Raw genomic sequence first — 22,060 nt, forward strand, 5'->3', positions numbered from 1 at the left:
CTCCTTCCATTAGGTGAGTTGGTACACACTCTTATAATCTATTTAAGGCCAGTAGACAGTAGGAAGAGAGAAATGAGCAGAGATGGAAAGTTCCAGAGAAGGCAAAACAGTCTGGTGCAGTGATTCTCAATCAGGGGGATTTTTCAGGCAAGGGGACACTTGGAAATTTGTGATTGTCACAACTGGAGTAGGAGGTGCTGGAAGTCAGAATGCAACTGAAATCTTATAATGTGCAGGACAGGTCCCCACAACCAAGAATTGTCTGGCCTAAAATGGTCAATAGTACCAAGATTGAAACCCCTGCTCTAATGACTAGAGTCTCCTGAATTAGGCAACCCAGATCCTACCTGGTCTCCACCAGCTGTATGATCTTAGTGGGTACTCCAGACCTCTGTGAGCCAGATCTCCACATATTCCATGTGCTGGTGTCTCCCATTTCTTGGGGGAGTGGGGGATTTGGGGGACTCATGCTTCGTGAAGTATCAGACTGTAGTTAAGGGTCAGATGAGTTTGCAGATTGTTAGCCGTTAGAAAGTTCAGAGAATAGAAGTATAAGTTTTTTCTTCTGGAGTGTAAAATAAGTATAGGACTGGTCTGAGTAAGGTACCATGGCATTAGGGTGACTAACTCTCTCTCGGTTTGCCTGGGACTGAAGCCTTTCCCAGGACATGAGACTTTCAGTGCTGAGCCTAGGAAAGTCCTGAGTAAGCCAGGGTGATTGTCACCCTACATGACAGTGGTTTCAAGCAGGAGCTTGGGACTTTTGTATGCTGGCTCCAGGAGATACTTGTTGTACACATTCTCTCTGTCTGTCTCTCTCCCCCTCAGAGGAGTTAAGAAGAAAACAAGGAAGGACTTTTTGTAAGGAACTTTGCCCTCGTTTGATCTTCGGAAAAGCAGTCCAAGTTATTTGCAAGCATGGGATGAAGGAAACCAAGGATGTAAAGGAACCCAGCATATTCAGTGCTCCTGTTTCCTTGTATCTGTCCTTAATGCCCACAAATACCTCTTTTGGGGAGACTGATTACCTTTGGGTTGAGAATTTAGATATTTTTGAATCCTGGTAATCGAAGGGGCAGGACCCAGGTGTTCCCAAATAAAGATGCCTCTGGGCAAGAGGCCCAGATGCTCACCATCAGTGGCCAGCTGCCTTTCTGCACCTTCCTCTTTTCTGCCTGAAGGGCCTTTGATTTTCCTGACTTGGCACTCTGTGCCAGAGGCCGCTTGCCACAGCTGCTCTCAGAGAGCAATCCTAGGGCGCATTCTCCTCCACGTGCTCTTTACCCCCTAACGGACTGGCTGGTTTGTAGGCCACGGTATCAGTGGTTTTCATTTTCTGACTGATGAATCAGGAATGCCTTTGAAGTCAGAGCACACTGCTTCCCAAAGAACTCCAGAATTCTCTCCTCGGTTATACTCTAAGGCTGTATCTGGAAAAGCCCAACCAGCTCCCACAGGAAGGGGTGAAGGCGGGGGCATGGAAGGCACGCGGACTGGCTGAGCAGGAAGAGCCAGCGAAGCCCTAGGATTGAGAAAGAAAGACGAGGTGTGGGGACATTGAAGCTGTTGTCGCCCCACAGGTTTCAAGCTCCTGTACTACCCATGAATATATATCCCCTTGATTTGGTGCGGCAGCTGTCTGCAGAGCCACTTCAGAGTGGAATTTAGCACCTGCTTCCTTGAAACAATGTCAGTTAATAGTCCCCAGCACTTGGCACTAGGGATACAAAGACATGTAAGGGATGTCCTTGAACTCGAGGCATTAATTTTAACATAAGAGACAGAAAAGTAAAGCAGTAAAAAAGTAAAAAGGTGAGGTGATCAGTCTTTCATGTGTATACACAGAAGAAGGGCATGAAGTCAGGCTCTTTGGAGAGATGTCTGAATTAACTCCTAATTGCCAAGGGCTCTTCTATTGTTCTCTAAATGTTCCTTTTTTGTTGCATCCTGCTCTTGTTTCGTGATTATTGTCTTTTCATTTCTTAATGATCTTACTAAGGATATTATTGATGGATTAATTTTGAAGTTTTCTTCTTTCTGTATACTTTCTGTTTTCTCCCAAATTGCTTGTTCTGGTCTTGGTCTTTCACATTAGATATTTTCCTTAAATGTCTGGTAATCTTCAGTTGCCTGCCTCATATTTTAAAGTGAGACACTAAATGGTGCTTGAAAGTTCTGTGTCAACTGTGGTCTTTCCCATAGGGTGACCTGACTGGACTGTGTCCTTGGGAAAGCCCTGATGTCAGTATGTGTAGGTCTTTTGTATCAGGTGAGCAGTTCCCCATATAAGGCTTTTCTAATCTCCTACCTATATCTAGAGTCTGAGCTGTGAAGAGACCTGGTCATCTCAACATTCAGTATAGAATTTTCCTGTTTTAGTTTCAGTAGCCCTATCCTCAGCTGGGCCAGCTGTCCCCAGACATAGACGCTCCCTAAGAAAATAAACCTCTAGTCTTCCCAGCAGAGGGGCAGGGGAGGTCTGGAAGTCTGATTGTTCTCAGGCGCTCAGTACTTTTTGTTCTTAGCCCCACCTTCATCCCACTTCCATTGATTCCTCTGAGGGTTTCTGTGATTTCGTCTGGTTGCTTCTTGCCGCTCCACTTTTCATCTTCGGCTTTCATTCTTTTTCTCAGTTTATAACTAAAAAATAACATAAAAACTCTTTTCTGTTATTTTGGTGTGGCTTGGGGAGGGAGCAGAATTAAAGACATGAATTCAATATTTGGTTTTTCAAAGTAAAGGGAATTCCTTTGTAGAACTGAGAATTTAGACTTCAGAATTTTCCCCCTAGTTTGTATTTGCTTCACTGTATATATTTCTCCAACTCCTATCTTGAGTTCCCTATATCTCCAACAATTTTTTTTTTTACAATCAATTATTCAAGTTTTATCCTTAGTTTCCCTTGAGTTGAAGGACCCTAGTTATACTTCTCCTGTATTTGCACAGAGGAGAGATTCAGTCATTTGGGCAACGACATTGATTGTAAATCTACCACTGTGTACATAACGTATTTGTTAACTGTGGAGAAGAAAGAAAAACACAAAAGAAGAAGTGGTACTTACCCTTAGGAATTTATAGTTTCTTAGACGAGGTAGTGTTTTCCTCTTGTAAAGTGAGTTCTTTAAGTTCTCTAGGGGAAAGGAGTAATATGCGTTGTTAATTCTTACTATTTCATTTGTTGTCCTGTTGGCCTTTGAGCTCCCCCTTTCATTTGGTCCTTCCTGTTCATTAACAGCATTTCCTCTTTATTTATCACACATCTTCATGAAATAAAAAGTCACTTTCTTAAAATCAATTCACTTTCATAACGGTTCACTCAAACTTTTGAATCCCTTAGTCACATTCAGATGAAAAGAGAAAAAGGAGCCTCCTATCTACCCTTCTTCAGCTAGGATAGCAGATGCCTATTTCTTGCTTCTTAGTCAGTCTGGAAACCTGGAAGACAAATTACTTAGGAAGGTTTTTAATGCTGTCAGATGCTAAATATTGCTTCTCCTATGTAGAGAATATACAGAGTAGATCTTATACTTAAGGGAAATGTCAGGTTCAGAGTAAGGTGGAACTGATTTTAAACACTCTCCATCGAAAGTGAGACATGATTTAATGTCTAAAGCACTTTGATTTTGTCAGTATCCTAATATTCTGTACTCCTTCCTCCACCTCCAGCTAAGGGAGGAGTATACATACCCACAAAATTCCTCTAACCCAGGATTTCTCAGCCTTGGAATCATGGACATTTGGGGCCAGATGAATGACAATGAAAAATCTCTCTGGGGATTGTTCCCCCGGGGGGCCAAATTAGCCCCCATTTGAGACTACGGCTCTAACTCAACATTGATATGGAAACCGGATTCTCTTTTTAAGCCTCTCTTGACTCAATTTAGCCTTTCTTCCCAACTAATCCAGCCGTGGCCCATACAGAAGGGAGACACTGGTGCTCAGTGACTAAGGACATGAAATTTGTGGCCTGACAAACCTGGGTTTGAATCCTGATTCTGATTTATTTACTAGCTGTGTAACCTTGGATGTGAGAGTTAATTTCTTTGAGCCTCAGTTTCCTCATCTTTAAAAGTGGAAATAATAGCACGTCCTTCATAGACTTGTTGTGAACGTTACATGAGGTGACACATCAGGCCTCTGACACACAGCATTGACCAGGTGATCGAGATTATTATTATTACACCTGGTCCGCCTCTGTTGTTCAGTCCCTGCTCTCACACACGCATACACCCCAGCTCCCACACTCTCTGATTCTCCCACTCGTGGCATCAGGATGTCAGCACTCTTGAACTTGGTTTGTCATCAAGCGTTTTGAATTTCCAGATAGCAGCAGAGGCTCACTGTGTGGAAACAGAGAGCTCCAGCAGGGAGGTGCAGACACCTGGTGGCTAGAAGTGGTGTGTTTGGGAGGAAATGAAGGCAGGTCCCAGGCTTCCCAGCCTCCTCTTTAGGAAAAGGGACTAGACTTCCAAACCGTTGCTGTGATGAAAAATGTGAACGTTGTATCTTCTCCTTTGATATTACGTCCTTCCTTCGGCAACTCCAGTTTCACCTGATATGGATTCCTTCTTAGGCTCTTCCCTGAATTTTTCTGCAGGTTTACAGTCTTCTTGGGGCTGTTGTCTAGACCACAGGATTGCTACAAGAATAAAAAAATGCATGCGTAGCACTTGGCACATAGTCAGGGAAGTACACTCAGTGCTCAGTAAGTGGTGGCTGCCCTGTTCTTGCTGTGAGAGAGGGCATTTGACCTGGATAAAGCGAACCAGGCAGATCCCCAGGACACAGGCCAGTAGAAAGCAGGTGTGGAACTGTTCCGCTTCCCCGTTTCGTATCTGAAAGTCCCCTAAGTGTGGGCTGCTCTGCGTGCTGTGCTGCCCCCTTCAGGGTCCCAGCCAGCCCAGGAAGGCTTTGCTCTTGGGGTCTGAGTGCTGATGTTTCCTATCTTGGTCTTGTGAGATGACTAGTCACAGAAATTACCCATATAAAGTAAAAATGCTCACAAATGTTCATAAATAGGAGTAAATGATTCCTGTGGAATCCTATGGATTCCACAATCCTATGGTGGAAGACATAAAATCATTTAAACAATAAGACATGTTGGCTCAGTTCAAATACTGCTTTCCTGTGCTTAGGAGTAGTCTTTAATATAGAAAGTTTGCTGAACCAAACACGTATGAATTTTGCCCTTAAGGGTATGAGAATATTGCTCATGGAGGAGAGGTCCAGCTGAGTCTCTTAGTCTGTAAAGCAAAGAGTTGACCCCACTGGCTTGACCTCTAGGGGTGGGGGTGGGGGTGTCTTGCAGGTCATGAAGACATATCACATGTACAATGCCGACAGCATCAGTGCTCAGAGCAAGCTAAAGGAGGCGGAGAAGCAGGAGGAGAAGCAAATTGGAAAATCTGTAAAGCAAGAGGACCGGCAGGCCCCACGCTCCCCTGACTCTACATCCAACGTCCGCATCGAGGAGAAGCATGTCCGGAGGAGCTCGGTGAAGAAGATCGAGAAGATGAAGGAGAAGGTGTGTGGACTCTGGGGAGGAGCACTGTGGAAGTCGGGACTGCTAGGAGATTTCCAGCGTGCCCTGCGGAGAGCAGAGCGAGGAGGTTCTGGGTTCCTTCAGCGCCTAGTGACCTTGCAGTCGCCCTGAAAGAAATCCTAGTTATTGGGAGAACCTGGGCATCTGTAGCAGACCAACAAGAAACAGTAGTCACCTTTCCCCAAGCCTGGGAGGGGAACTGTAGACCTAGGGTTTGGCTTCAGGTGTCAGGCGTTCAGCGGCAGGTCTGGTGACACTCCTTCAGGGTGGCGGTGCAGGGGTGGAGGATGGAATTTACAGACAGAACCAAAGTGGGACACACGTCTAAAGTAGGAGCCTCACTAACCTTTCCTGGGCTGTTCTACATTATGCCCTTGAATCTCATTACACAGAATTAGAACCCAATTTAAGGCAGACGCGCATAGGGAGTAGCAGCACAATTGTGGTTCTTGAATGTACTGTACTTTTTATCTTTTAGAGAACAGTCTCCCCTCTTAAAAAAATTAAAAAGTAAAAATGAACTTCTGTTCTCTTTTCAGCGCCAAGCCAAGTATACGGAGAATAAGCTGAAGGCCATTAAAGCCCGGAATGAGTACTTACTGGCCTTGGAAGCCACCAATGCATCTGTCTTCAAGTACTACATCCACGACCTGTCTGACCTTATTGATGTAAGTGCTTAAAGCCGAAGGTGCAAGGGTACGAGGGACACAGGGTCCCTTCTCCTGATTTTGAAGATCTGGTCAGGAGTGCCCCAGTTCTGTTGCTCGGGCATCTTAGAGCATTTTGAGAACACTTATGAACATGGTAGCCATGACCCCTCTGGGGCTTGCCATGTACCAGGTATCAGGTGAAGCACTTTACACTTCTTTTCATTCAGTCCTCCCTAGAATCCTGGGAGGAAGGCGTTACTACCTCCATTGTTACATATTTAAATTCAGAGAGTTTAGATGACTTTACCCAGAGTGAGCTAATAAATGACAGAGGCAAAATTGGTACCTAGGTCTGATTAGTAAACCCAGGCTCACAACCACTGTGCACTTGTGTGTCCCAGGAAATATTCCCTTAGATCAGCCACTTGCCCATAGAACTGAGTGCCAAGAGCTAAAGGCTTAGTGTGTCTTACTTATTAGTTTATATATCTCTTAATGGTTCTCAGTATTATCTCATTTGATTGTCATGTCACTCTTTTGGGTCAATATTACAGTCTCCAATTTGTAGATAAGGAAAGCTAGGTAGGGGGTCGAAAGAGTTCCTGCCCAAAGTTAAACTGCAAATCAGAGTCCTGGTCAGGAAGGCACCCGGATGCCCCTGACCTCTGGCTCATACTCACTGATATGACGCACAGATGATGAGAGATCAGAATCTTAGGCGCGTGTGTATTGCATGGGGCAGACACAGGGATAAGGATTTTGTCTCTGGCCTTACGGATCGGCCTTGGTTTGGTTTCTGCTGCTGCTTCTCCTTCAGAGGAGCCTGGTAGGCTGCAGTCCATGGGATCATAGAGTCGCACACGACTGAGCAACTTCACTTCTTCGCTGCTTCTCCTTATACCTTATAGTTACGTCTTGCAATGGCTCTCACCTGCAGACACCAGTCTGGGCCAGTTCTGAGCCAGCCCTGACTGCAGCTGCTTAAGTACCCCTGCCTCTCCCTCCTGTATCAGAGTGAGGGGCCTGGAGCATCCAGCTAGCCTCAGCCTCCCAGTCTCCAGGGCCTCAGGCAGAGCCTGGCGTTCTCCGCACAGAGGTCTGATATGTGCCTCTGGCTGTCAGCAGGCAGCAACTGAGTTTTGTGAGCCTCTGGCCAGACCTCACATACTTGCCTGTCTACCTTGGTTTCTCTGCAAACGGACCTGCCACATTTCGCCATGTTGTGTGTGGTTCTGGTCTAAGATTGGCCATTGTGTAACTAGCTGGTTGACCAGAGGCTTATCACAGAGCTGGTTTGGAACTCTGCTGTGTCTCCCATCCACCCCCCTGGCAAACTGAAGAACTGGGCTAAATCACTGAGTACTTAAATCTGGCCTCACATCAGAGCTGCTTGGGGGAGGTTTCTAAAATAGCGATTTCTCTTTCCCTTCAGCCAGGGCTCTTTGAGTCAGTAGGTATCAGCCTCTTAATGCCCTGAGTGTCATCGTTCACCGGGTAAGTAGAGCCCTGATCCCTGTTCAGGCCCTGCTTTGTTCTCTCTACTTGTTGATGCTGATCTGAACACTGTCCTTCAACGGAGGTCAGAGCCTTGGACAGGATCCTTTCTCCTCCTCACGGGAACAGCTCCTCACTGTTGGGAAAGAGGCCTGTTCTCAGCATGAGGAGGAGAATCACTTCTTTCTAATGTTCCATCTCTGCTGTTTATCTCACATTCGATTAAAAAAAAAAAAACAGAAATCATACCTGGGCAGTCCACCACACCTCTGCTGCGGGTTCTCCTTCTCTCTTTCCTTTGCCCCCAGGATAGCTTTCTCTCCCCTTTCACCAAAACCCTGACCTCTGCGGAAGAGGTGGGTACTGCTAAGTCAGTCACAGTTCGCAGACCCTCCTTCAGATGTGAGTTGGTGTTTTTAAATCAGTCCAAGGAGCAGGCTATTTTGCTCCTTATTATCATTTAAAAGAAGGAGCTTGTCCGGAGCCTGTCCTCAGGGCGCTGAGTGAGAGGCCACTAGCATTTAGCCAGGGCATGGCTCTAGGCCACTAGGAGTCCAGGGTGGCAGTGCCCCAGGCCGCATGGATAGTGAAACTGCTCTTGCTTTATTTCGTTTGTTTCTTATTTGTGCTTTTATTTTTCCTGGAGTGAAATTAATTAGTCTTCTAAAAAAGAAAAAGAAAGAAAGCGTTATAACATTATTATGCTCTACAAATGTTCAGTAAGTATTTCTTTGGGATGAGACTATATGCCCTGCAGCATCAAGGTACAAAAAGAATAAAATAATTCTTACCCTAGAGGTATTCATAGACATACACAGAGATCATCTTTTATCTGACTGGCCAATTGCAGCACCAGAGCTAAGCACAGGAAGTAGGACTGTGGTTTTCAAACCACAGGTCATGATCCATTAGAGGAATCATGAAAGTTTGGCTTATTTTATTTTAATGAATAAACTAGACTAGGATAGAGTAGAATGGGAAAGAAAACATCAGGGTGCATTACATTAGTAAGGTTAAGTTTTATTTGGTAAAACTATTATGTTAGAGGTGTGTGTGAGTGTGTGTGTGTGGCAATATAAGACATATTTCTTACTGTAAGTTGGAGGCCAAAAAGAGTTTGAGAGCCACTTCACTGAGAACAGAGGAAGGTCTTTTAGTCTCTGTAAGCTCCCTGAGGGCAGGAACCAAGTCTCTTCTTTACCTTAATAAGTACAGGGCTTACTACAGTACTTAGCTGAGTACATAATCTGTTCATTAAAAGAACAGAAGAAGGAGGAAGAAGATGATTTCCTAAGCCAAGATTTTTTTCCTTTTTTTGCCTTTCAATACTGTTTTAATTGAGATCTAATTTGCATACAATGATTGAACTTGTCTTAAATTGTAAGAATTGTGATGAATCTTACACCTTTATAACCTGTGTCTCTATCAAGATGTAGAATATTTCCATCACCTCAGAAAGTTCCTCTTTTCTCTTCCCAGTCAGTCCTCCACCCTGAGGCAACCACTGTTCTGATTTCTTTGACTATGAATTAGTTTTGCCTGTTTCAGAACTTCACAAAGGTGGGCTTTTTATATAGTATATATATTTTTAAAAATCTGGCTTCAGTTGCCCAGCATGATGTTTTTGAGCTCCATTCATGTTATTATATGTATCAGTAGTTTCCTGCTTTTTCTTGCTCATCTGTTGCCATAAAAATGGCCAAAAAGATACTATGGCCAGGAACCAACAGTTAGAAGTGAGTGGGGAGCCCGGTTATCCCTTGGCTTTGAGATCGTGACAGTATCCAGAACTTGCTTTGAGACATGGGATGAATCTTGTGCCAGTCCATTGCCATCTGTGTTATGGACACCATTCTGCCTCCTTCTTGGCAATGTCAAAGCTCATTGTGGGCTCAGGCATCGAGGATAAGTGAAAGAAGTGATTTGTGTGGATGCCAGTCCATTCAAGGACTAGCCCTTCACTTCTTTTCATTGTATAGTATAAGATTTAATCTCAGATTGTAGGAATCCACTTGAAGCATCTGATACACACCAGGAAAACCTTGACTTCGGGCCAAAAAAGACATTCTGAAGTGGCTTGAGATAGTCTAAGAACCGCAGGCTCCTTGGAATGTACTTTTCTCCCCCAGAAGCAGATGGACGAATGAAGAACCAGGCATTGTCCTCATGGAGTGTGGTGAGTGCTGTGTGTGGGCAGAGAATCTGTGACACCATATGCACCCAAGTCGGACGGGAGGGAACCCAGCTTTCTCAACAGGACATTTTATTAAGGGCAATTATTTCTCGCTTCTATGAGAGCTTGAAGTGGGTATTACTTTTCTAGGCCTTCCCTAGATCTCTGGGTGAGACTGTCAGCTGGTGAAGGGTTAATGAACCGTCAGTTCAAGTCATCACACATCTGGAAGGGCTATCATTAAATTCTTATAAAAATTTGATTTCCCCTGAGAGAGTTTTCATCAAACATTTATATAACCCAGAAATGGCCAGGGGAGCCCAGCATGGCCACAGAACTCATCAGAAGCCATGGAAAACATACTTTGTCCCCATTGTGAGCAAAATAATGTGCTGCCTCTGCTCACTGGGATTCTATAGGGGACGGGGATGAAATATTCAAATCTTGTTTACCTAGCCTTGCGAGAAATTGCTTCTTTTCTGATGCCTCAGTTTCTGGCTCTTGCCCTTTCAGATATGTGGGTAGCCAAGGCTCTGGAAAACCTATTCTGAATCTCCCTGGTTGGCTGAAGGCATGGATGAGGCAGAGGGCACACCATGAGTCAGACCCCCACGCACTGGCACGGAGAAACTGCAGAGCAGTTATTATAATAAAGACTGGACTGGCCCCGAAAAAGCTCTGTGTCTTCTGTAGGCCATCCAGAGTGAGCAAAACAAAAGGCTTCAGTGGCCACAACTGCCCACTTGACTAAGATCAGTATTCAGCCTGAGTGGGTTGTTTCCTCAGAGGCTAGAATCTGTACTCCTGGCATCAATCAATCAACTGTACTTATTAAATGCCTGCTATGAGCAAGGCCTAATAGTAAGGGATGCAAAGAAAGAGTAAGACGCTGGCCAAGCCCTCTTTGGAGGCTGATGTGAAATGGCAAGTTACAGAATGAGGGAGTGTGTCCTGTGTCACCCAAGGGCTGTAGATGGATGTCATTCTGAGGGGAGGGTCAGTATGTGCCAGGATTGTAGGGATGGCTGGCTTCCTGGAGGCTGAGAATTTGATTTGGATTTTGAAGACTGGGTCCAGTTCCAGCAGGTGAGAGGAGTGAGAACCATTTCAGGAAGAGAGAATGCCTGGAGCTGAAAGTCAGTGGATCTGGAGATACAGGTGATCAGTGTTTGTTTGGTCTGCATGGTGCCAGATAAAGGTAAACATGTATTAGCTTCACCACAACCTCCAAGGCGGATGTTACCCCTCTGGGGCTCAGACAGGTTAAGTAGCTTGCTAACAATCATACAGCTGATTTGAGGCCTATGGTTTTCTAATACTCAACCCCAAACAATGAGTATGTCGTTGGATTAGAACAGAAGAGTCTGAAGAAGAAAATAGAGGCAGATGATGTTAGATGGTGAGATAGAAAACAAATTACACTTTTCTCTGACCATTAACTTTGCTTAATTTCACTGAGCCTCAGCTTTCTAGTCTGGAAAGTTAAAATAATACCCACCTTACTGGAGTCACTATGCAGATTAAAATGCAAAATATACAGAAAGCATTTAGCACACTGGCATATAGTAAGCACACTTAATAAATGGAGGCATTTTTAAATTTCCCTACTGAGGGAGGTGGATGTTACTTTAGGAAAAAAAATGAGAGCTATTATAGGTTCTTCGGCAGGGGAGTAGGTATAACAAAAGCCATATTTTAGAACAGTGAAGCAGACAGCACTGTAGGATGATAAGAGTATGAATTAGGATACAGGTAGTGAGAATGGAGAGGAGAGGGGAGTTACTAAAAATATGTAAAGGTTATGAAGCCTGCCTCCCCTAATTCTCTTCTGCACTGAAAAGGTGCCCCCACCTCCACCACGCACTTGCTCAGCCGTGTGGGCATTGTTACTCCTGTTCATCAGACTTACAGGCGTGAAATTCATCAGCAGGAGTCTATGCCGAACTAGTCAGGAAGGTTTACAGGTTCAAGGGAGGCTTGGCTAGACCAGCAGCATCTCCCAGAGGAAAAAGGGCCCCTGCGTGTGCAGCCTTCCAATCAGCCGCTTTTGTCTAGCTTCCCTCCCCACTGAATTTAATGTCTTTCCATCCTCTGCCTCTAGTTAAGCTGTAACTGCTGTTCTTCCGCACAGCCAGGCACCTGCCAGGGCCCACTGGCACTGAATCCAGAGCCCAGCCTGACAAGCACTCTGTCGTGGAGCTTCTTGTTAAATGCTGCGAGGAAGAGGTGCATTCTTCCCCAGCAGTGGCTGTTCCCAGTGATCATGAAGGAGGCGGTGGGGGGGAAACTGGGGGAAGAGTTAATTTGATGCCTGCTTATGGAACGAAATGGCAATCAGGCAGATGGTCTCACTCTATCCATGGATTCTTCTCTGATATTTCATCTCAAGTTCTGGATCTCAAAACTGTTTGAGCAACAGAGGGGATAATGGGTGACTGAGGAATTTGGATCTCTGGGTCCTTTGGGAGGAATGAGGAATAGAGTTACAGACTGCCATTGTTGAAGAGGGCCTCAGGGATTATGCTTAGTTCAAGTACTGATATTTTCAGTCTTACTCTTTAACAGAAGAATTCTTTCTTCAAATCAGACTTTACACAGAATCCTAATATATTGAATAGAAAAAAGGGCAGAGCTGGTTTGGTTGAAATGGGGATAGGAGGCTCTAAGTCCTACTAGCTGGGCTGCCCTCTCCTAAGGGCAGCCTGAGTCCAGAACCATAGAGCTCTGTGCTACAGCTTGAAAACCACTGCTAGCCAAATCTTTCCATTTCACAGTCGAGGAAATGGGTTCAGGGAGGGGGAGTAGTTTTTCCAAGGTTGCTTGACTTCCTGTCCAGTGCTTTTTTTAATACTATTGCATCTTTCATACATTTTTTTTCCCCACGTTATTTCAAAAAATCAGAATCCCTTAAATGATGTGAATTTTCCCGGTAACACTTATATTTAGAAATTTTTGGTCTCAGAAATGCTGTTGGGCCAGAGCTTTAGTGCAGAAATCCTAATCTACAACTATGGCCTGTCCTAGAATGTTGGGAGTTTGCTAGGGGCGGGGGTTGATAATGACAGGGTCAGCCCCTCTCCCCCATTTTTATTTCTCTCAGTAGAATTCTCTTGCAACACTTCTGATTTCTAAGTCCTGAATGCAGAAACAGCCTGACTTGGTCGGTATGTTGTAATGAAATCACGGTAACCCTGAAGGAGTGGCAGGCTGCATTTTTATTGTTGAATTTTATTACGATGGTATCCCCAGAAGAACCTGAAAATAGAAGAAAATTCTCCCCAACTCTTTCATGTTTACTGAACAGCATGATTAAATAATTTCGTTTTGTCCCAATGAGTCCTCTTCCTTTTGACTACCTCACAGTCCTCTAAGGAATCCTACATATTGAACTAGGAGTCAAGAATGGAGAAATATCACCCAGATCATGGAGGGCCAGCCTTCTTCCGGTAGCACAGATCTCATTGATCAGACCTGCCCTGGGCGCCGCCCTCCCCTCTGCCAAGCCTCACAGCTGTCCTTGGTTTGCTCACGTGCCTTCTCCACTCCACAGCAGTGCTGTGATTTAGGATACCATGCCAGCCTGAACCGCGCACTGCGCACCTTCCTCTCTGCTGAGCTGAACCTGGAACAGTCAAAGCACGAGGGTCTGGACGCCATCGAGAATGCCGTGGAAAACCTGGACGCCACCAGTGACAAGCAGCGCCTCATGGAGATGTACAACAACGTCTTCTGTCCGCCTATGAAGTTTGAGTTCCAGCCCCACATGGGGGACATGGTGAGCCCCTCTTCCCACTCCCGCACCCCCAGGGGGCTTGAGCTCACTTGGATCTAGAGTTTCTGCACTCAGGCCATGGTATTCTGGGGAGGGCAAGGCTTGGGGCTGGCTTCATGTGGTGGGTGGAACTCATTCCACCCATTCAGCAAACAGCTCCTGGGTGCCTGCTGTCCACTAGGCTTGACCATAGACACTGGGGGGTTAGAGCCCTCAGGGAGCTTATCATTGACTGAGTTGACAGAAATATGCATAGAGAGGGGCACCTAGAGGGACTGGCAGGATCAGGGAGGTGAGAAACAGCCAGTGTGCTCTAAAAGCTACTAACAGTTCCATATGATGAAAGGAAAAGGGAGGTGGAGTCCTCCAGCTGCTGAGCCTGAAAGAAGTGAGGGTTGAGACGGAGCCAGATACTCAAGGTTTCGGATGGGGCGGGAGCTCAGCAAGCTGACGGCGTGATCTTCTGTCATTTGTCAGAGTTCTGAAGGTGCTTATTCTCGTGGGTTCAGAAGATTGTGATAAAGGGAGTAGTTTTACTTAGATACTGAACAAAAAAGAATGGATACTACAGAAAGGACAAGAGCTAAGATGTCATCCCTAAGAATGGCTGTCCAGGTAGCAGTGCATGAATGTAGGGGTCTTGTTTCTGACTTTTTACCTCTGATGGCTAAAACAAGAAGGGCCTAAATAACCTGAAGTGAGAGGAAAGAGAAGCTCTTTGGTTTCAGAACCTCTGCATGTTGAGGTTCCACTTCTGGTGGTTGTTCATATAGATCAAAGTGAATCTTGTTCCTGGCTTAGGAGCCACCATTTGACCTTTGGATTAAATCAGAAGGAGGATATATAAGCTTACATAATAGAAAAGCTCAATACAGATCTTCAGGCATGGGTGAACTGAGGACTAGGAATTATATCAGAAGACTCAGTTTTTCTCTCTCTGCTTCACATCCTGTGTTTCGGCTCTGTTCTCAAATAGGCTTTTATCCTATGGGGGCAAGGAGCCTATATTTGCAGCCTTATTCCCCTGTAGATTGAAATCCAACAGAAAGAACATCTGTTTCCTTGGGAATTCCTGGTGGTTCAGTGGTTAGAACGCCATGGTTTCCCTGCTGCATGCCCAGGTGTGATCCCTGCTCAGCGGAACTAAGATCCCGCAGACCACAAGCCGTGTGGTGCTGCCAGAATAACAAACAGACAGAGTATCTTCTTCCCTCCCGGAAGCCCTCACGAGTCTCCCTTGGTCTCCATGGCTCTGATTGGGTGATGTGCTTATCCCTGAGCCAATCACTGTGGTTGGTATCTGCAGTCAGCTGAGGCCATACCCTGCATCCTCAAGTCTGGGAAAGTCCCGTCCAGAGCACAGAGCCTGAGTTGTGAGTGAAAATTTCCCCCTCAGAGGACAGTCAGGCCGAAGTTACCAGAAGAAGAAGGAAGGAATGCTGGGTGACAGAAAAACGGCCGTGTCCTCTCAACAAGGGAGCAGTGCTTCCGTTAGGATGAACACCCAGATGCTCTTCAGCAAATGCTGCTCCAGAATGAGAGCTGTGGCAGCGTCAGCCGCGGATCTGCTCTCATCAGTAGGCCACCATGGAGAGTGGGACGTGTCTGTCCTAAGAACAGAAGTGTGGGGATGATTTCTTTCCTCCTCTCCTTCTTGGGAAAACCAAACCGTTTCCAGTTTGTCTCCATTGCTGTGGCTCAGGAAATGTCAGTGTGGAACAGATGGGGAAGGGAGATGGCAGCATGTGCAGCTAGAATATGGGGGTGGGGTGTCACCGAGCCCCAGGAAGCCCCATTCCTCACCTGCTCTGGCTTCTGGTCAGACTTGCCTTCCAAACCCCTTCTCCAGCTGCCACGGAGATTCCCTCCCAAGAAGCAGTGGAACTTGGGGACCAGCTGAATGGAGTGATATTAATACTATTTTCTGGTGTCGACTGCATTGCCTGCTAAGCCCAGCAGCTTGTCTCCATAAAGGGGGATTCCAGACGCTGGGTGCTCAGGCTCCCTCCTCGCCCTGTCAGAGCCTCATTCCCATACTCTGGAGCACAGCTGGAATGCATTACCTTGCACCCCGGTAGAGGACCACTGCCAAAGCATGCCTCAGCGGCCCTGCTGCTTCTTAAAGAAACAAGCGTGGAGATGGTTTTCCCTCCATGATTCCCGCCTGCTAGATTGAAGTTACTTTAAAAATCGATAGTTCAGTTCTCTGCCTAGGCCCTCCCTTTGTGTGATGCTAGCTGATCGGTGGCTGAGCCAGGCAGGGGCCAGGGCGAATCCTAGATCACGCAAAGGTTTTGCGTTCCAGCCTCGCCTTCATGTGAGTGGAGAAGAAAACGCGATGAGAGGCCAGTCTTTCTTGGTCCCTGCAGCCATCTATCCCCAGTCAGTGAGGGCTGTGTGTAGACTGTGGAGGCGAGGAGAGGGAGCTGCCTGGAAGTCCTTGAACCAGGGCCAAAGTTCGGGTGGCATTCGGACCGGAAGCCCTGAAATTGGCCAAGGCCCCACGCTGATTGACGTTCTGGGGCACTCGGCTCATGGACTGACGCCAAGCACTCTCCGATGTACTAGGAGGAGGCGCTTGGCTCTACCCTTGGTGCCCCGAGAGGCTCGTGGGCTCTGGATGCCTGACCGGTGACATCAGGCAGCCAGAGAGTCTCACTATTGGCACCATCCCATCCTGGCCACCGAGCTTTCTCCATTGTGTCTGCTTATCCAAGAGCCAGGATGAAGTCAGCTCTCTCCAGATCTGAGAGCTGGCCCGGGCCAGCCTCTCAGCTGGGGGAGGAGGTCAAGTCAGTTGAGAGCTTAAAAGCCAATGGAGGAAAAGGTCAGGTCCCAGCCCCCTCCATCTGAAGAGAGGTTTTGTCTTTTCAAGCAAGAGAATGGTCTATGGGCTTGGGAATGTGCCCGCTCGTCGCTGGGGAAGGAGGAGGCTGGTTCTATCCAGATGTCTCTCCTCAGACGAGAAGCTGAAGGACACGTGGTGGCAAGGTGACAGAAGCTGCCTGCACGTGGTCCTGCCTCGCAGTCTGCCAGCCTTCTGTTCCTCATCTGTCATCCTGGGGACGGGGGGTGACCTCAGGCCCACACCATCACCATGGCCTCACCAGGAGACAGTGGCTCAGCCATCCCCTCACTCGGGGTGAAGCTTATTGACAGCAGTGCTTGGGGGAAAGACAGACTTTTCTCCCACAGAGATCTGGTGATGACCTGGAGTGAAATGATGGCTTCTTGAAAATGCCAAGTTCCACAGGATTCCATGCCCTCTGGGGCCCTCTAGCAGAGCCCGTGGACTTGCTCCTGGCCTCACACTTTCTCTCATTGAGTCAGAGCTCTCATGCGTGGCCCAGATTTATAAACACACGCTGGCTTCCAGCAGCAGCACGTTAGCCTCCTGACCCACTTCTCTCCGGCTCTCACTCTGGTGCCCGGCGGGGAACGAAGGTGGGGCCAGAGAGGTGGCCACTTGGACCTCTAGCAGGAAACCCTCCCTGTGCCAAAGCTTGTGCGCTTGGAGCCAGCGCTGCCTGAAGCCCTCTTCTCTGCCCCGACTCCGGCTTCCTGGGAGCCGCCAGCCCTTTATAGACCTGCCCCTGCCAAGCATCAGGCTGGAGGTGAGCTCCAAAGAGAGAGAGAGAGACCTTTTCAAACAGGTTCCATTCCTCCTTCTTTTCTTGTGCTATTTGGTCCTAGCAGAGGTCTACACACTTTGGCTTTGGATTTTGTTTTCACGTAGAAATTGTGAGCTTTGCAGCTTGACTATGAGTCATTTTATTAACAGTAACGGGCCTCTGACAAAAGATCTGTGTCCTCTCCCTGACCTGGTGTTGCTTTCTTCTGGCAGGCATCCCAGCTCTGTGCCCAGCAGCCCGTCCAGAGTGAGCTGGTACAGAGATGCCAACAACTGCAGTCTCGCTTATCCACCCTGAAGATCGAGAATGAAGAGGTGAGTTTCCTGCTCAGGAGATTCACAGCCACCCTGAGTTTCCCTGTCGAACCTCTTCCTGTTCCCCATACGGGAGCAGGTGGAAGGAGCATGCAGGGAATGTCCGGGCTGCCGCAAACATTTCCTAGCCAAATGTAGGCTTGGATTTTCCCCTTCTGCTACATCCTGCCCTTGAACTCCAGGAAGTGGCTCTTGCATTGCCAAAGGTTGAGCTCTATTTTGAGCCTTCTGCAAAATGCTTTTTTCCCCGCCTTTACACATTTAATCAAAATGGCACTTGGCAGCTGTGTGAACAATATTGTGTCTCTGAAACCACCCCCTCCTGCCTGGCTTTTTCCAGCATTTTCAAACAAACAGAGGCCTTTGACTCTGACACTTCAAACATCTCCATCCTCTTAGAAAAGGGCAACTTTCTTCTGGGCCCAGCGTATTTGCTTTCAACAACTAGTTCAAAAGGGCAGTGCAATTGATTATCAGCTCCTTATTCTTTTGAGCTCTTGTAACTTCTTACCTGGAATCTCAGCTAAGTCTTACTTTCCTCTGTAAGATCAGGAAAGCCTGGGGATGGGTCACTTGGTTTGCAAATGGGGAGACAAGTTCATTATTTGTGGAAAGTCAGGAAACAGAACCTGGGGCACTGTGGGACTAGGCCCATCACACATTTTTAACCTGATCTTTATATGATGGGGTTAGTTTGGATTTGTTTCATTCTCTCTCCCTTAGCATGTCCAGTATAGCCAAGAGCTAATCTTAAATTTAAAAAATAAACATTAAATAGCCAGGCCAAGCAGGTAGTGTGAGGGAGGTAGTGGGTTTTAGGTCCTTAGTGAAGGAAGGGTCCCTGTGATGTTTATAACTCACTTAGCACTGTTCAGTGGGAAGCGGCGCTGCAAGCCCGCTAACACCCCCTCCCTCCTGCCTCAGCTCACTTCTCCAAGCTTCTCCATCACCTACCGTTTTGCAGCCCGCCCCTCATGCATTATGTTGGCCCTTATCGTGACAGGTAAAGAAGACAATGGAGGCCACTCTGCAGACCATCCAGGACATTGTGACTGTCGAGGATTTCGATGTGTCTGATTGCTTCCAGTACAGCAACTCTATGGAATCCGTCAAGTCCACGGTCTCAGAAACCTTCATGAGCAAACCCAGCATCGCCAAGAGGAGAGCCAACCAGCAGGAGACAGAGCAGTTCTACTTCACGGTGAGGGGCTCAGTGGCCGTCAAAGGCCAGTTTCAGGCTCTGCAGCACACACGAGCCATTCAGATCCCAGGGTCCTTGTCAGGCATCTTCAGGGCAGTTTTTGAATATCTTGACTGGGATCTGGGCATGTTCGGAGACCATCCATACACTTCAAGGCACAGATATTTACAAGTTGTGTGTCTACCAAGAATATTTTCTTCTTAAAGATGTTTTTAACCAGCCAGTAGACTTTGTTCACAGCTTTCCTTCTCATCCTGAGGGGTCATACAAGGGGGCTGCATCTCCTGGTTCTTGAGAACCACACTGAGATATTTTGGCCACCATCAGATCAGATCAGATCAGATCAGTTCAGTCGCTCAGTCGTGTCTGACTCTTTGTGACCCCATGAATCGCAGCACGCCAGGCCTCCCTGTCCATCACCAACTCCCGGAGTTCACTCAGACTCACATCCATCGAGTCAGTGATGCCATCCAGCCATCTCATCCTCTGTCGTCCCCTTCTCCTCCTGCCCCCAATCCCTCCCAGCATCAGAGTCTTTTCCAATGAGTCAACTCTCCACATGAGGTGGCCAAAGTACTGGAATTTCAGCTTTAGCATCATTCCTTCCAAAGAAATCCCAGGGCTGATCTCCTTCAGAATGGACTGGTTGGATCTCCTTGCAGTCCAAGGGTTACCTTAGGGTTAAAATCTGTTATCTCTTCTAGTTGATGTGATAACTTTATAATTTGTGGCAATACAAAATTATTTTTCATAATAATGGCTAAAACTCAAAGGAACAGGTAATATACAACATTGTTGGTTTGCAGAGAATTCTAAAACATTATATTTATATTTTGTTATTCATGCATCTCCCAGTCCTCTTTTAGACAGATGGACCCATTTTTTTTAAGCAGTGTTAACAGTCCTTTGGAAGGCTGCTGGTTGGTCTTTGGTGCTACTTTTTAATAATTGAGTTATTTCGAGCTTGCCAAGTAGGATTTATTGCCTGAGCTAAAATTTATTTCCTAATCTTCTGACAACTAAAAAGAAGAAATTAAGTTTGCAGATGTGAGAGGAAATATAGCCAGTGAATATGCATACTGATTCTGAATGAGCAGAATTAACTTGTTTCTCAGTCAAGAAGCATAGTCTGCAAGTAGCAAATTGAATTTCTCCTGCAACTGGAACCATTTGTTTAATTCTTCTTTGAACACTGCCCTTTCTCCATTAGGAACACTATTGATTTGCTATCTTTTTTAAAGAAGAAATCTGTTTTTTCAAGTAGTTAAACTAAGAGTTCTTCAAAAGTTTTTTTAAGTCCTAGAGAAGACTGTTGAAAGGGTGTGATTTAACAGTACTGTTTTTTTAAATAACTTTTTTTTCTTGTTATACAAAATAAAACATGCTTATTATATAAACTTTAGAAGTAATAAAGAAGAAACTAAAAATCATCCATAATCCCAAATATCTACAGATAACAGTGTTAGAATATATTCTCTTTCAGGCTTTTTTCTATGCATGCACATGGATATGAACATATATTTATAATTTTATTATAAAAATGGCATACTGCTGTGCATATTGTTTTATAATCTGCTGTTTTCACTTAGATGATTAATTTAAGTGAAAGCCATGTAATTATAACATGCTTTAAATGTATTTATGAGTAAAATGCTAAAATCAATACAAAGAAAGAATAGAATGATATTTTGGCTCAATCATTCATTTTTGTAAAATATATAGCATATTGCCTATTTGTAGTAAGTACTCAAAAATGCTGAAAATTTATTATCCCTATCATCACTGTAATTTATTCATTGAAAATTATTAAATTATTCATTGATCATTTATTAAGGATCTACTCTGACACTGTGCTATATAAACTGGGAATGCTAAGAATATCAAATGAAGAGAATGGTGGAATTAGGCCTAGGAAGGGAGAACTTCTTTTTTACTGCATATTTCTAAAGAATTACAATAGGTTAATTTTGATAATTTAAAAAATAAATGTAAAAAATATTAAGTGCATACACGCACACATGTATGAATGGCAACCATGATGAGTGGAGTTGGGGAAACATCACACAAAAGTGACTTTGTGCTGATAAGGCAGAGAATCAAGAAGAGAAAAGAATTCTCTGAGACCAGAGCAGCATATGCAAAAGCGTAAAGGCATGAAAAATCTGGGACAGACTTGGGAGAACCTTCTTGTCTGTAGTGAGGGCTGTGTACCTCCCCAAGCTTCTTTATCTCTGGAGGTTGTTAAATATTCGAGAGGCTTTAAATAATAGGATTCTCTGACTGTTCTGTCTGGACTGCTTAGATATAACACTACTTACATGACCCAATCTTGTTACATTGCAGAAGATTTCCATTTTTTGATTAAATGAGAATTTTGAACATAAAAATCTGTATTGAAGACTTCAGAAATTACTTCTGAGCTTTAAGGGATGCTACATTTGTATTTAGAATTGACCTTTAGTAAGAGCAGGAATGACCATATTCAAACCGGCGATCTCCCAAATCCTGCCCACCCTTTCACCTCTGTCTGAATGCATTGATGTCCACTAACTCATTTCCTGTCTTTTGTGACCATAATGCTACTTATCAAAATTGTGTGTAAATTTCCTTGGCTAACAGTAAGCTTGTTTGTCCGGGCTTGTCTAGTAACAGATTTGTAAAAGAGTTCACCATTTTTGTGATTGGTGTTTGGAATGCGTCAGATAATTCAGTTCATGTTAAAAGGACTTTGAGGGGGTAGGTGGCAAAGAAAAGGTGGTGTGTGAACGTTCGCCAGGATGTCTGCCTGTGCTTGCCAGCCCCACAAAGCCAAGACAACTGCAGGTGTCCTTCCCTTAGTCTTTGCCTTTACAAACATTTACCCTTCTGTTTCCTGTGTTTCCTGGTGCCCTTCAAAGACCTCGGAGTATCTCCTCCTGGGGTTCCCTTCTTTTGGAAAGTTGGAAAGAGGTCTCTGGTCATGGCTTTGATTCCTGGTAGTGTGCCTAGTGACCCAGAGGGCTGCTAGGAATACTTCTGAGTACTCTTGGCTGTCGTCAGATTGATCTGCCCAGATGACAGCGATTGGAAACTTGAAGCATGATCTATAAAGGTTGGTCATTTGCAAGAGTACCAGGAAAATAATCATGAAATTTTAAAGCTTGAAGTGTTTTTTTTAAAATCATCTAGCCAAATCTTTTCATTTGAAAGATTTTTTTTTCAAGAACTAACAAACAACAAAAATTCAAAAAGGATGGGTAGCTTGTCCAGGGTCTTCAGCAAGAGCTGAAGCCAGAACTCTGG

General features: G+C 45.5%; 1 protein-coding gene across 7 annotated transcripts in view; it reads left to right on the forward strand.

The window, feature by feature from the left end:
* Positions 1-22,060, forward strand: part of SRGAP2 (SLIT-ROBO Rho GTPase activating protein 2) — a 253,851-nt gene that overhangs the window by 176,644 nt on the left and 55,147 nt on the right. For 4 of the 7 annotated variants that reach the window (XM_061382035.1, XM_061382037.1, XM_061382032.1 and 1 more), the window contains exons 6-10: positions 5,309-5,524; positions 6,082-6,210; positions 13,410-13,634; positions 17,476-17,577; positions 18,581-18,778. In XM_061382035.1, the coding sequence (XP_061238019.1) occupies positions 5,309-5,524; positions 6,082-6,210; positions 13,410-13,634; positions 17,476-17,577; positions 18,581-18,778 (870 nt within the window). The remainder of the gene's footprint in view (positions 1-5,308; positions 5,525-6,081; positions 6,211-13,409; positions 13,635-17,475; positions 17,578-18,580; positions 18,779-22,060) is intronic. The other 3 variants (XM_061382034.1, XM_061382036.1, XM_061382038.1) reach the window with 1 other exon arrangement.

This window comes from Bos javanicus, chromosome 16 (genome assembly GCF_032452875.1).
Source record: "Bos javanicus breed banteng chromosome 16, ARS-OSU_banteng_1.0, whole genome shotgun sequence".
NCBI classification, from domain to species: Eukaryota; Metazoa; Chordata; class Mammalia; order Artiodactyla; family Bovidae; genus Bos; species Bos javanicus.